The sequence below is a fragment of the Gekko japonicus genome, unplaced genomic scaffold (genome assembly GCF_001447785.1).
Source record: "Gekko japonicus isolate JY-2015 unplaced genomic scaffold, Gekko_japonicus_V1.1 scaffold3850, whole genome shotgun sequence".
In the NCBI taxonomy this organism is placed as follows: Eukaryota; Metazoa; Chordata; class Lepidosauria; order Squamata; family Gekkonidae; genus Gekko; species Gekko japonicus.
Window position 1 is genome coordinate 13924 of NW_015171619.1, and position 15274 is coordinate 29197.

At 49.7% G+C, this 15274-nt stretch overlaps 1 protein-coding gene across 1 annotated transcript in view; it reads left to right on the forward strand.

Annotated features, from left to right (window-relative positions):
- Nucleotides 1-15274, forward strand: part of LOC107117768 (ryanodine receptor 1-like) — a 114834-nt gene that overhangs the window by 9912 nt on the left and 89648 nt on the right. The window contains exons 5-11 of the mRNA XM_015419931.1: nucleotides 1833-2025; nucleotides 2880-3096; nucleotides 4276-4380; nucleotides 4547-4650; nucleotides 6773-6856; nucleotides 10350-10509; nucleotides 11361-11508. Coding sequence (XP_015275417.1) covers nucleotides 1833-2025; nucleotides 2880-3096; nucleotides 4276-4380; nucleotides 4547-4650; nucleotides 6773-6856; nucleotides 10350-10509; nucleotides 11361-11508 — 1011 coding nt within the window. The remainder of the gene's footprint in view (nucleotides 1-1832; nucleotides 2026-2879; nucleotides 3097-4275; nucleotides 4381-4546; nucleotides 4651-6772; nucleotides 6857-10349; nucleotides 10510-11360; nucleotides 11509-15274) is intronic.

The window sequence follows — 15274 nt, forward strand, 5'->3', positions numbered from 1 at the left end:
TCTTGCCTTGACCTGAATGGCCCCAGGCTGGCCCGATCGCATCAGATCTCAGAAGCTAAGCAGGGTCGGCCCTGGTTAGTACTTGGAAGGGAGACCACCAAGGAAGTCCGGGGTTGCTACGCAGAGGCAGGCAATGGCACACCGCCTCTGTTTGTCTCTTGCCTTGACCTGGGTGGCCCAGCCTGGCCCGATCTCATCAGCTCTCAGAAGCTAAGTAGAGTCAGCCCTGGTTAGTATGTGGATGGGAGACCACCAAGGAAGTCCAGGGTTGCTACGCAGAGGCAGGCCATGGCAAACCACCTCTGTTAGTCTCTTCCCTTGACCTGGGTGGGCCAGGAGAGCTCAGTCTCACCAGATCTCGGAAGCTAAGCAGGGTCGGCCCTGGTTGGTATGTGGATGGGAGACCACCGAGGAAGCCCAGGGTTGCTACGCAGAGGCAGGCAAGGGCAAACCACCTCTGTTTGTCTCTTGCCTTGACCTGGATGGCCCAGGCTGGCCCGATCGCATCCGATCCCAAAAGCTAAGCAGGGTCGGCCCTGGTTGGTGTGTTCATGGGGGACCCACCAAGGAAGCCCAGGGTTGCTACGCAGAGGCAGGCAAGGGCAAACAACCTCTGTTTGTCTCTTGCCTTGACCTGGATGGCCCAGGATGGCCCGATCGCATCCGATCTCAGAAGCTAAGCAGGGTCGGCCCTGGTTAGTATGTGAATGGGAGCGCGCCAAGGAAGTCCAGGGTTGCTATGCAGAGGCAGGCAAGGGCAAACCACCTCTATTTGTCCCTTGTCTTGGCCTCAGTGGCCTAGGCTAGCTCAATCTCTTCACATCTCAGAAGCTAAGCAGGGTCGGCCCCGGTTGGTATTTGGATGGGAGACCGTCAAGGCAGTCCCGGGTCGCCACGTAGAAGCCGGCCATGGCAAACCCACCTCTGTTTGTCCCTTGACTTGAAAACCCAGCAGGGTCACCATCAATGCTCCCTCTAAGCTGCGGGGTCGTGTGAGCAAAAATTCTACTTTGTGAGCTACTGCCACTAAAGTTGTGAGCGAGCGGTTTGGCTGCTGCATCGATCAGTTTGATCTGGAGCCCTCCTTCCTGAGCGGAGACGAAAACGTGTGAGCCGGAGGCTAAGGAACGGTGAGCTGGCTCACGCTCACTCAGCTTAGAGGAAACACTGGCCCCCGTACGCCTGCTGCTCTTTGACAGCCCTTCCCGCCTCCAAGTGGAACAAATCACCGATTTTCGCGACCTAGAATGCATCGCCGAACTTTGCTCCTCTTAATGCAAAACATAAGACACGTTTTTAATTTAAGTATAGAGCAGGGGTCACTTCCTGCAGGAGCGCACAGGAGTGGAGCTCCGGCAGTAAAGAGCCCAGGGGGCGGGCACATGCATCAAGCCCTGTCCCTTCTCCCAGCAGCCCTCAGTCAGAGCAAGAAGCAGCCAGGTAAGTTGCAGAGCCCCCCCCCCAGCTCCCTAGTCCAAAACAGTCCAGTGGCACCTTTAAGACCAAGTTTTATTCAGGTACAAGCTCTCCCTCCTCTGCGAGGACACATCTACACGTCCCCCCCTCCATAGCTAGCAATCCAAAACAGTCCAGTGGAGCCTGAGCGGTGGGTGTTGCCTTCTGACACACTCCCGGTGATGTCAGGGGGTGTGGCAGATGCAAATAAGTTATGCTAATGAGCTCCTGCATCTCTTTTTCTACAAAATGACCCCTGGTGAAGAGGACCTCTCCCCCGGCTTCTCTGTTTTGTTTGTGTAGCTGGTCCTCGGGGAGGGTCTTCAACTCCCCCCCCCCCCGGTTTTAATTCCTGGCCACATCTTTCCTCGGTGCAGGCCGTGTGGCTCGGTTTGTGACCTCCCCCGGGCAGCACATGTTGGGAGCGGACGACGTGGTGAGCTGCTGTCTCGACTTGAGCGTGCCCAGTATTTCCTTCCGCATCAATGGCTTTCCCGTCCAAGGCATGTTTGAAAACTTTAACTTGGACGGGCTCTTCTTCCCCGTGGTCAGCTTCTCTGCTGGTATCAAGTAAGCCCAGCTCCGGAGGGGCGCGTGGTAGGGTGGGAAAGAGAGAGGGGGAAACAGATGTGACAAGATTCGCGCATCTCTGTCCATCTACAAAATATACATTACCGGGTCGGTCAGCCTCCATTTGCCTCGGGGTCGTGCGGGGAAGAAAGCGGGCGCTCGGCCTGTCAAACTCTGCTCAGTTTCACTCATTGAAGCGGAGCTCCTTGCGTTGTTGCTCGCATTTTAACAGGAAAAGAGGCACGACAGGAAAGGCTACTTATTTTTTTTCCCCCTTTGAAAGCGCTCACAGCAAAGATGGAGAGCCAGGTTTTGTTTCGACAAACCCTGAAAGCCAGTTTGGTGTAGTGTGTTAAGTGCGCGGACTCTAATCTGGGAGGACCGGGTTTGATTCCCCACTCCTCCACTTGCAGCTGCTGGATGACCTTGGGCAAGCCATAGTTCTGTCAGAGCTGTTCTCTCAAGGACAGTTCTGGAAAGAGCTCTCTCAGCCCCGCCTACCTCACAGGGTGTCTGTTGTGGGGACATCCAACATCCCCCCATCGCTCATCTGAGCAGTGGAAGGGCCAGCGGGGGCAGGAGGTCTCCTTCTGAAGTGGGAAACCTCACAGGCCTGGCTTGGTGCGAAGAGAGCAGACGCAAAGCTGTTAGCTTGTGCAGGACAGGGGAAGGTTTGACCAAGGAAGGCATTCTAAAAGGACTCCCGACGAATCAGAAGGCTAGATTTTTGAAACCAGTTGGGGCCTGATGGAACAAGGTAACCTGGGAAAGTGCTATTGATCAGAGCATCTGCTGGAGGAGGGTATGAGCGCGACCCATGTTAGCATCTGACTTTCTTTCTCTTCCCCTGCCAGAGCACGGTTCCTCCTAGGGGGCCGTCACGGGGACTTCAAGTTCCTGCCCCCACCGGGCTACGCCCCCTGCTACGAAGCCCTTTTACCCCGCGAAAAGATGCGTGTGGATCCCATCAAGGAGTACAAACATGACTTCAACGGGGTCCGGAACCTTCTAGGCCCTACCCAGTCCTTGTCTCACACAGCCTTCACACCGTACCCCGTTGACACCATCCAGGTGAGATGGTTCAGTATCACAGCAAGCTGGCACAAAGGGTGGGAAGGTGGATTTGGACGATGGGTGGAGGGCGGGCTGCCTTTGAACTGGTTTGGGCAGTGGGGGAATGTGTGTCTCTGTCTTGGGCCATTTTAAAACTCCTGCACATTTTAGAGAAGATCTGGGGGGGATTGTCTTTACCTACTAAAAATACGGACTTTGGGTGTTTAACTTGTCCCACTCGACTGGATCGTTTTGCTTTTTTTGACCAGATCTTGTTTCCATCTGTGGTCCATAAAGTAATGTCACATCCCTAAATCTTGGACCTTCAAATCTCACTTTGTAATAATATCCCCTCACTCCTTCTGTTTAGACTGTGTGTGTGTGTGTGTATACATATATATTTCTGCCAATTACAGGTAAAGTGTCGTGGATTTGATGAAGCGGGCTGTGAGTCACAAAAGTTTCTGACACAGTGAATATTCTGCCGCAATAAATAGAACTTCCTGGCATGGTTACTATCTTCTGCAAGTTGTCCTGTGTCTCGTGCTTGCAGAGGGCTTTTCTCAATGACATCTCTTGACACCATATTGGCCAAGAGTCAGGCATAAATATTCAGCAGGCAGGAACCCTTTTAGGGCCATTCGTACTCCTCAAGGTGAACCATTCTCCTTCGCTTCTTTGCAGATTGTATTGCCCCCCCATCTCGAACGGATCCGCGAGAAGTTGGCGGAGAATATCCATGAACTCTGGGCCTTGACCCGCATTGAACAAGGATGGACTTATCTTCTTTGTCCATAAAGTAATGTCACATCCCTAAACCTTGGACCGCTTGTCCTTCAAATCTCACTTTGTAATAGCACCCCCTCACTCCTTCTGTTTATACTCTGTGTGTGTGTGTGTGTATACATATATATTTCTGCCAATTACAGGTAAAGTGTCGTGGATTTGATGAAGCGGGCTGTGAGTCACAAAAGTTTCTGACACAGTGAATATTCTGCCGCAATAAATAGAACTTCCTGGCATGGTTACTATCTTCTGCAAGTTGTCCTGTGTCTCGTGCTTGCAGAGGGCTTTTCTCATTGACATCTCTTGACACCATATTGGCCAAGAGTCAGGCATAAATATTCAGCAGGCAGGAACCCTTTTAGGGCCATTCGTACTCCTCAAGGTGAACCATTCTCCTTCGCTTCTTTGCAGATTGTATTGCCCCCCCATCTCGAACGGATCCGCGAGAAGTTGGCGGAGAATATCCATGAACTCTGGGCCTTGACCCGCATTGAACAAGGATGGACTTACGGACCGGTGAGTTTTGCTGCCCCTTGTGGGTGAAAAATACGCATGAGTGTCCCTGAGAGATGCCAGCCCCCCCCCAAAAAAACCCTCAGCGTTTCTCTTAACTTGCTGTAAGTGAGGGATTGGGTTTTCAGGGGTACCTGAACTGCGATTTGTGCCTCTCTGCCTCTTTCAGATCCGGGACGACAACAAGCGTTTGCACCCGTGTTTGCTAGATTTCCACAGCCTGCCGGAACCAGAACGCAATTACAACCTGCAGATGTCGGGGGAGACACTCAAGTGAGTAGATAAGAACATAAGAACATAAGAGATGCCAATGTTGGATCAGGCCAAAGGCCCATCCAGTCCAACACTCTGTATCACACAGTGGCCAGAAATACCATTTGCTGCCCCTTGTGGGTGAAAAAGACGCATGAGTGTCCCTGAGAGATGCCAGCCCCCCCCAAAAAAAACCCTCAGCGTTTCTCTTAACTCACTGTAAGTGAGGGATCGGGTTTTCAGGGGTACCTGAACCGCGATGTGTGCCTCTTTACCCCTTTCAGATCCGGGACGACAACAAGCGTTTGCACCCGTGTTTGCTAGATTTCCACAGCCTGCCGGAACCAGAACGCAATTACAACCTGCAGATGTCGGGGGAGACACTCAAGTGAGTAGATAAGAACATAAGAACATAAGAGATGCCAATGTTGGATCAGGCCAAAGGCCCATCCAGTCCAACACTCTGTATCACACAGTGGCCAGAAATACCAGGTGCCATCAGGAGGTCCACCAGTGGGGCCAGGACATTAGAAGCCCTCCCACTGTTGACCCCCCCCTCCAAGCACCAAGAAGACAGAGCATCCCTTGCCCCCGAGTCCCTATCTATACCTTGTGGCTAATAGCCACTGATGGACCTCTCCTCCATATGCTTATCTAATTCCCTTTTCAAGCCGTCCATGCTTGTAGCCGCCGCCACCTCCTGTGGCAGTGAATTCCATGTGTTAGTCACTCTTTGGGTGAAGAAGTACTTCCTTTTATCTGTTCTAACCTGACAGCTCAGCAATTTCATGGAGGGCCCACGAGTTCTTGTATTGCGAGAAAGGGAGAAAAGTACCTCTTTCTCTACCTGCTCTTTCCCATGCATAATCTTATAAACCTCAATCATGTCACCCCTCAGTCGTCGTTTCTCCAAGCTAAAGAGCCCCAAGCGCCTTAACCTTTCCTCATGGGGAAAGTGTTCCAACCCTTTTATCATTCGAGTTGCCCTTTTCTGCACTTTTCCCAAAGCCACAATATCCTTTTTGAGGTGTGGTGACCAGAACTGCACACAGTGGTGGGAAAGCCCGGAAGCGCATGGGAGAGATTGGTGGTCAGTTTAAATTGGTGGTGGGTCCATTATCACTTTAAGAAGGGGTATGATCTAGTCTCCACGTGGGAGTCATGGACACCTGAAGTGGCATGCGCTTCATTGCTTAGCACGCCCTTTACCCTTGGAGATAATGTCTTGGCAACAATAGAGTCTATAAAGAGAACCAGTTTGGTGTTGTGGTTAAGTGCACGGACTCTGATCTGGGAGAACCAGGTTTGATTCCCCACTCCTCCACTCGCAGCTGCTGGATGACCTTGGGCAAGCCATAGTTTTGTCAGAGCTGTTCTTGAAAAAGAGCCGTTTCTGTCAAGAGCTCTCTCAGCCCCACCCACTTCACAGGGTGTCTGTTGTGGGGAGGGGAAGGGGAAGGGGAAGAAGATTGTCAGCCGCTCTGAGACACCTTTGGGTAGTGAAGTGCGGGGTATAAATCCAATCTCTTCTTCCTCTTCCATTACCGCAATAAATGGTTGCAGTTTGGTGTAGTGGTTAGGTGTGAGGACTCCAATCTAGGAGAACCGGGTTTGATTCCCCACTTCTCCACTCGCAGCTGCTGGATGACCTTGGGCAAGCCATAGTTTTGTCAGAGCTGTTCTTGAAAAAGAGCCGTTTCTGTCAAGAGCTCTCTCAGCCCCACCCACCTCACAGGGTGTCTGCTGTGGGGAGGGGAAGGGAAAGGAGATTGTCAGCCGCTCTGAGACTCCTTTGGGTAGTGAACGGCGGGGTATAAATCCAATATCATCATCATCTTCTTCTTCTTCTTCTTCTTCTTCTTCTTCTTCTTCTTCTTCTATAAAGTTAAGCAGAACAGAAGAGGCAGGGTGGCTTTGTGAATCAAGTCAGGGGATAAAGCGAGGGCTGTCCCCAAGGTGACTTTATTGTGACTCCTTTGAGATAAGCTAAATTCTGCATCCCGATAGAACAATGGGATCTTCCTCGGCACTCAAATTGTGTTGCGCCTTCTCTGACTGAGGGGTGTCCGTGGAGAGGAGGGAAAGGAGGGGATCCGAGTCTGCCGCGAGAGCTTATTTGACCTTTTCTGTGCCCCCCCACCAGGACCTTGCTTGCTTTGGGCTGCCACGTGGGAATGGCAGACGAGAAGGCCGAAGAAAACCTCAAGAAGACGAAGCTTCCCAAAACGTAAGTAATCTGGTTGTCTGGTTCTGGCCGACACATAGAATTGGCCCTTTCAGACTGTGCCGGGGCTTGGTGCAGAAGTTCAAGAGATTCTCTTCTAGTTAAAGAAGTGATTCCTTGTCCAGATGATAAGGGAAACAGCTCTAAAGGTAAAGGTAAAGGTTCCCTTGCTCAAAAGCCAGTCGAATCCGACTCTAGGGTTGCGGTGCTCATCTCCGTTTCAAAGCCGAAGAGCCAGCGCTGTCCGAAGACGTTTCCGTGGTCATGTGGCCGGCATGACTAAACACCAAGGCACACGGAACGCTGTTCCCTTCCCACCGAAGTGGTATCTATTTATCTACTTGCAATTTCTTGCTTTCGAACTGCTAGGTTGGCAGGAGCTGGAACTAGAGACGGGAGCTCACTCCGTCATGCGGCACCCGGGTCTCGAACTGCTGAACTACTGACCTTCCACAGCCTGCAGTTCAGCGTCTTAGCCACTTGAGCCACCGCAGCTCCTAAAGAGTGGAGTAATTCCCTGGTGTGCTCAGAGAAGGGATTTGGGCACTTGGTCGTGTATCCCTGCCTTTTGAAACCTGAAGACTCTGTTAAACTCAAGAAAGTGTACTGGAGTGTTTAGAAAACACCGTGAAACAAAAACCTCTCCTCTCAAAGATTCCAAGACCGTGTGAAAAACTTTAAACTTGATTGGTTAGCGTCAGTCGAGCAGAAAGACTTGGGGATTGACTCTAACCAATCAAATTCCTTTTCACCTGTCACTCAAGGATTTCTGGCTCTGTGGGGCATTTAACCCTTCACAGTCCATTACATGTTTAGCCTGTCACTCAAGGATTTCTGGCTCTGTGCAGCATTTAACCCTTCACAGTCCATTGCATGTTTACACAGCACTTATAAGCTTTGAAAGGTCGGTCGGTCACGCCATTCCATACAGCAAAGTTTGGATCCATCCTCCAATTCGGGTGGCTGTCCCACTAGCGGAAGAGCTGCAAGTTGGAGGGACGACTCCTTTAGGCTGGAGAAAGACTTGGCTGAACTGAGTGGCAGGATAGAGGCCAGTGTTGGGAAAGAAAGTGGGAATGCGGCCTCAAATAGTCCAGTGTGCTGGCTCAGTAGTAAGGTTGCCAGGTCTTCACGACGCGCCGGCAGGGGGCAGGAGGGAGCCTTCCGGGAGTGGGGCGGCGCTTCACCCCAAACAGCAATGTTGTGCAGTGACATCCCCGATGTGATGATGTCATCCGGATGGGACGTCATCACATCAGAGACGTTGCACAGCGGTGCTCTGGTTTGAGGGCAAAATTCTATGGTAAGATGGCCCCTCAAACCATAGAGTTTTGCCCCAAAAACCAGAGCATCCCTGCACGATGTCTCTGATGTGATGACGTCACTTCCGCGTTTGGGGGCGGTGGGCCGAAGAACCAAAAAGTGGGGGATCCGGCCTGGGGAATGGGAGCCCTATCAGTAGGTAAGAACAGGCAGGAAGATATGGCTTCTGGGATGTGCTAAAGCCCTGCTTTGACCTCCTCTCTTATGACTATTTATCCACAGAAAGCCTTCCCAGTCAGACACAGTCCATAGATAACACTGAGGAATTTCAGACAGACGATATAATCTGGAAGAGGAACGGTTCCCAAACGGTTTCTGGTCTGTCATTTCAGACAGAACCATTTTAGAACCGGTTCCCTACTGGAATATATTTGTAATTTCAGACACAAACACTTCTGTCCCGTTTAGGAAACGGGGCTGAAGCGTTTTACCTGTCAACCGCTTCCAAGTAGTCTTCAGTTTCCTCTCCCGGTTCCAATGTGCTTTTTCCCACGTGGGCGATCTCTGGCTTTTTTTAAAAAAATGTTTGCTTTATAGCGTTATAGCACTATAAGGGAACAGCAGTATATCAACCCCATTGGAATGCCTGGAGTATTTTGTTATAGTGCTATAGTGCTATAGCGCTATAAAGCGAACGTTCAAAAAAAAAAAAAGCCGGAGATCGCCCGCATGGGCAAATCAGAGCCAAATTCTTATGGAACTAATCACAAAGCAAGCAAACATCTAGTGTACAATATTTATAAACGCTTCAACCATCAGTGTTTCCAATCTGGCACCCGACTTACCCATACTGTTTAAACATTCTTCTTTCTCCTAATGACAAATGGTTCCTGCATGGACTGCCTCATCTGGCATACTTAAGGCTAATTGTGTCCATATCATTACTGATAGTAAAGGTAAAGGTTCCCTTGCTTGAAAGCCAGTCGAGTCCAACTCTAGGGTTGCGGTGCTCATCTCCGTTTCACAGCCGAAGAGCCATTTTTTCTCAGTTGCCAACTTCCAGGTCTGCAAGGAGGCTGTAACAGGCTAGCTGACTTCTCTTGTCGGCCGCGAGAGTTTCGACGATGTTTCTTCTTCAGAGCCAAATTCTTATGGAACTAATAACAAAGCAAGCAAACATGTAGTGTACAATATTTATAAACACTTCAACAATCAGTGTTTCCAATCTGGCACCCGACTAACCCATACTGTTTAAACATTCTTCTTTCTCCCAAATGGGCTCATACACTCCTAATGACAAATGGTTCTTGCATGCACTGCCTCATCTGGCATACTTAAGGCTAATTGTATCCATATCATTACTGATACCAGAGTACATTTAAAGTCACAGAGAGTATTTAACACAAAGTATGAGGTTACAAATAGGAGGAAAAGTCAAGTTCATTATTTAAACCATAAGGTTTAAGACCACAGTGTATCTATGGACTGTGTCTGGCTCGGAAGGCTTTCCGTGGTTAGTCATAAGTATTAGTGGAGCTAACTGGAACGTTTATTTCCTGTATTGTTTTTGATTTATGCATTGTGTTAAACATACGCCTTTATAAAAACCTTGAGTGGTAGCATTTCATGGGATATTTTGTGGTTGTTTCATTGAGTGCAGTATCTCCGTGGTCCCGCTGTGTTTATTATTGACCTCCTCTCTGACAGATACATTTTAAAAATGATTTTATTTTCATTTTTCTATAAACAGAAATACACTTCCATAACATATATTCATACATAATCAAGAGTCTATTATTATCCCTCTGCCTTAATCCAGTCATAAAAACGCTTCCATCTTTCTGCAATATTTTTTCATCCTTTCCTTGAAGGATTAAACTCAACTTGTCCATCTCTGCCATTTCCATTAATTGTGATATTAATTCATCTTGCGTAGGAACATGTTCTTGTTTCCAATATCTAGCCCATAAAATTCTTGCAGTTGTGAGTACAAAAATTATCATATATTTGTCTTTCCGTTTAAAACTTTCCGGTAACATATTTAACAACACAATTTCAGGTAGCAATTCAATTTTAACATTTGTTATTTTAAAGATAATCTTCTGTATCATCTTCCAAAATCTATGTATTTTTTCACATCTCCACCACATATGAAAAAAGTTACAATGTTGTTTTTACATTTCCAGCAATTTTTAGAGTATGTTGGGTTACATTTAGCTATTTTATCCGACAGATACATGATGTCCAACGGCTACAAGCCGGCGCCGCTGGATCTCAACCACGTCAAACTGACTCCAGCCCAGAACACCCTGGTAGACAAGCTGGCCGAGAATGGGCACAACGTCTGGGCAAGAGACCGCGTCCAGCAGGGGTGGACCTACAGCGCCGTACAGGTACTGGATTCCGGAGGGGATGGTGCTGGACACGGGGGTGGAGTTGAGTGGGTGGCTGCGGGATGAACCTGGAGAGCCACAACCCGCTGGGGTGCGCCTCACTTGGGAGGAGAGATGAGTCCGATGCTAGAAGGATGAGCCAAAAACGAGGAGCTTCTGGTTTAAGGCAGAGATGGGGGTATGAGCCAGAGATGGAGAGGGGATACCCTACTGTAGGGGTCCCCAGCCTGCGGGCACCTCTGGAATTCTGACACAGCATGGTGGGCACAGCTACGAAATGGCGGTCATAGAAGGCGGAGCCAGTTGCAAAATGGCTGCTAAAGCTTACCTCCAGTCACACAGCGAAGATCCTTGTGTCACGGTGGCAGCTGCGCCCATAGCGATGTTTTTAAAAATCTGCACAGCCGATTAAATCTCCAGCGGCCAATCAGAAGCCTTGCTAGGCCAGAGTGCCACCAGGCCAGTGTTCCCTCTAAGCTGTGGAGTCTTGTGAGCAAAAATTCTACTTTGTGAGCTACCGGCATTAAAGCTGTGAGCGGGCGATTTGGCCGCTGCATAAATCAGTTGGCTCTGGAGCCCTCCTTCCTGAGCGGAGACAAAAAAGTGTGAGCCGGGGGCTAAAAAACTGTGAGCTGGCTCACACCAACTCTGCTTAGAGGGAACACTGCACCTGGCCCTGCCCACTTTCTCAAAAACACTTGGCGGGGTACCAAGAAAATGATCGGTGGATGGGCACCACGTTGGGGGGCCCTGCCCTGTCGCGTTCTGTCCAGGAACACTGTGCTTTGTGATGTTTGATTTGCACCGTGTATGTGAGCGTGTGCGTTCCTTTCCCTCTCCGGACCCCTTAGGACATCAAAAACAAACGCAACCCCCGCCTGGTGCCTTACAGCCTGCTGGACGAGCGAACGAAGAAGACCAACCGAGACAGCTTGCGCGAGGCGGTGCGCACCCTGATTGGCTACGGATACAACATCGAGCCCCCGGACCAGGAGACGAGTGAGTCTTGTCTTGCTTCTCCCCTGCTCTGGGTTTTGCTGTTATGTACTCTTCACCAGGAGTATCATGATCTGGGTCACATAGCCAGGCAAATCACACGGGAGTCTAGCTGGCTTGTACCCAGTGGTCATTTCCTGTGGGAGCGTACAGGAGTGGAGCTCTGGCAGTAAGGAGCCCAGGGGGCCAGCACATGCAATAAGCCCCACCCCCTGCTCCCAGCAGCCCTCAGTCGGGCCACGAGGAGCAAGAAGAAGCAGCCAGGTAAGTTACAGAGCCCCCCCCCCAGGCCCGCCTTCAGGTACAAACTCTCCCTCCTCTGTGAGGACAGATCTGCATGTTCCCCCCCACAATAGCTAGCAATCCAAAACAGTCCAGTGGCACCTTTAAGACCAAGGGTTATTCAGATACAAGCTCCCTCCTCTGTGAGGACAGATCTGCACGTTCCCCCCCCCCAATAGCTAGCAATCCAAAAGAGTCCAGTGGCACCTTTAAGGCCAAGGTTTATTCAGATACAAGCTCTCCCTCCTCTGTGAGGTCAGATCTGCACATTCAAAGACCAAGGGTTATTCAGGTACAAGCTCTCCCTCCTCTGTGAGGACAGATCTGCATGTTCCCCTCCCCCATAGGTCCAGTGGCACCTTTAAGACCAAGTTTTATTCAGGTACAAGCTCTCCCTCCTCTACGAGGAGAGATCTGTACGTCCCCCCCCCCAATAGCTAGCAATCCAAAACAGTCCAGTGGAGCCTGAGCAGTGGGTGTTGCCTTTTGACACACTTCCGGTGATGTCAGGGGGTGTGGCAGATGCAGATAAGTTATGCTAATGAGTTATGCTACTGAGCTCCTGCACCTCTTTCTCTACGGAATGACCCCTGCTTGTACCACTTCAGGGGGAGGACTGAATGTTTTCTCAGTGCAGTGCACATAGAAAACTAGCTTTGTCCGGTACTAGAAAGCTCTCTGTGTGCAGGATTATCCTGAGCAGTCGGGTTAGAACAGATAAAAGGAAGTCCTTCTTCACCCAAAGAGTGATGAACACATGGAATTCACTGCCACAGGAGGTGGTGGCGGCTACAAGCGTGGACGGCTTCAAGAGGGAATTAGATAAGCATATGGAGCAGAGGTCCATCAGTGGCTCTTAGCCACAAGGTATAGATAGGAACTCTCGGTCTGGGGCAAGGGATGCTCTGTATTCTTGGTGCTTGGGGGGGGGGACAACAGTGGGAGGGCTTCTAGTGTCCTGGCCCCACTGCTGGACCTCCTGATGGCACCTGGTATTTCTGGCCACTGTGTGACACAGAGTGTTGGACTGGATGGGGCATTGGTCTGATCCAACATTGGCTTCTATTATGTTCTTATGTTCTTAGTCCTAACCTGGCCCAAAAGACATCTGCTTCGCCTCAGCTCTGGCTACAGCTTGGTGGAACATGCTCCCAACTGAGTTCAGGGCCCTGTGGGATTTATTGCCGTTCCGCAGGGACTGTAAAACGGAGCTGTTCCGCCAGGCCTTTGGTTGAGAGTAACCAAAGAGAGATCACGGGATAAGTGAGTGGAAAATAGTCAAAGGCAACCGTGATACATTTACAGAGTAAATATCACAATTTTTTTTGAATGTTCAAAAATAGATAAATCTTAATAAATTTCTGTACATTCACAAGCAAGAGCAAACGTCAGAGAAATGATTCCACAATGCTGACAAGCACAGTCCAGTAATCTAAAGTTCCTCTCTGTTGCAGGCGTCTGCCTGGTCCTCTTCACCTCAAACGTCATCCAACGGAAATAGAGTGCAACGGTCAATCAACCTTCTGTGTGTCTTTCTTGTATTACAATTGAATTGTGAACAAATAGCAGAAAAGCTCGCAAATCTGCAGACAGGCTTGCTCCGACGCCTGTTTCAATAGGCTTCCTCAGAGCAAATACAGGGCTATTTTTCGGCCGGAACACACAGGAACGGAGTTCCGCTTGGCTCCCGAGTTGGCCACGCCCAGCGGGAACTCATTAGCATAATAGGCCACACCCAACAGCAGAAACTCATTAGGATTGGCTATATTAGGGGTGTGTGGCCTAACATGCAAAGGAGTTCCTGCTACAAAAAAAGGCCCTGGGTTTTGACAACAAACAAGGTAAACAGAATAAGAAGCAAAAGGTGGGTGTGGCTGGATGACCACACTTCTGGTAACGTGGGGGTGTGGCCTAATAGGCCAATGAGCTGCTCTGTCAGGGGTGTGGCCTATTATGCGAATGCGTTTCTGCTGTTGGGTGTGGCCTATTATGCTAATGAGTTCCCGCTGGGCTTTCTCTACAAAAAAAAGCCCTGGAGCAGAATATGTGTAGACTCAGGCTGTGATCATACGCACAATTATCCCCGACATAGGCGCGAATGCCGGGCGGATTTAGAGGGCACGGTCAGACAACAACATCTGGGAAGAGCCCCGCAGCCATCGGCAACCCGTTTTGCTCCGCCACAGAAGCGAAGTTAAAAGACACCGGGGGAAGTCCGGTAGCAAACTAACCCGCAGTTGCGTCTGATCACGCAGTGGCAGGCTGCCCCCGCAGCTTCAAAGGACTGTGTGATCGTGCAACCGTGGGTCAAATTCCTCCAGAGGGAATAGCCTTGCTCCCCCCACTCCGTTTTTCTGGCTCGTGTGACCGCGACCTCAGTCAATCCTTTCCCGCTCAGCATTCGTTTCTGCATGTTGTCTCCCTGAGTAACACTCACACTATTGAAATCTTCTCTTGTTCGGCGTCCTCTCTGTGTATTTTCTCTCAAAGGCTTGGATAATACAGGAAAGACACAAAGACGATTTACTGTTTGTCGCCCTTTATTTGCATTGGATGGCGCTTGAGGTGAAGAGGACCAGGCCGACTCCTGCAACAGAGGAGAACTTTCGATTATTGGACTGTGCTTGTCAACATTGGGGAATCAATAGGGCTGCCAAGTGGGGGCGGGTGGTGGGTAAACCCCCGCTTTGGAGGCCCGATTTCCGCCGCCATGGAATCGGGCCCCGGGGGGAACCCCACCCCCGGCGTGCACGTCACAGAGAAGTGACGTTATGACACCGGGCACGCTGGGGGCGAGGCCACGGCCATCCAAGGGGAAACTCTATGGTTCCCCCTTGGATGGTCGTTGCCCCACCCCCAGCGTACCTGGCGTCATAACGTCACTCCCTAGTGACGGGCATGCGGCGCGTATGCGCGCGCTCCGGGAACCACCCGGGAGTCCCCCGCTCCAGAGGTGAGTACTACTTGGCAACCCTAGGAATCAACCATTGTAAAAAAAAAAAAAAAATGTAAAAAGAAACCATTGGGGAATCATTGTTCGACGTTTGTTCTTGTTCGTGAATGTACAGAAATGTATTAATATCTATCTTTGAAAATCCCAAAAAAAGAGACTGGTATTTCCTTCGTAAATATATCATGTTGGTTGTTTTTTAATTGACAGTTTATTGAAAATCAACCGATAGCAATATAGCTCCATTGGAATAATACGGAGTAGTAGAAATACAATTCACAATCCAAAACAATGATATAATATATTAACATTACACTGAATCCACAGTCAGTATTCATTAACTCTTAACTATTTAACTATTGTTGAGGGGTAGCTTAAATCAAAAGAATCAAACCTTAAAATCCATCATAATCCAAGATCAATAACTAGTTGAGGAATTTCATTTTGAGAAGAAGAAGAGGAGGAGGAGATTGGATTTATACCCCGCCCTTCACTACCCAAAGGTGTCTCAGAGCGGCTCACAAACTCCTTCCCCTC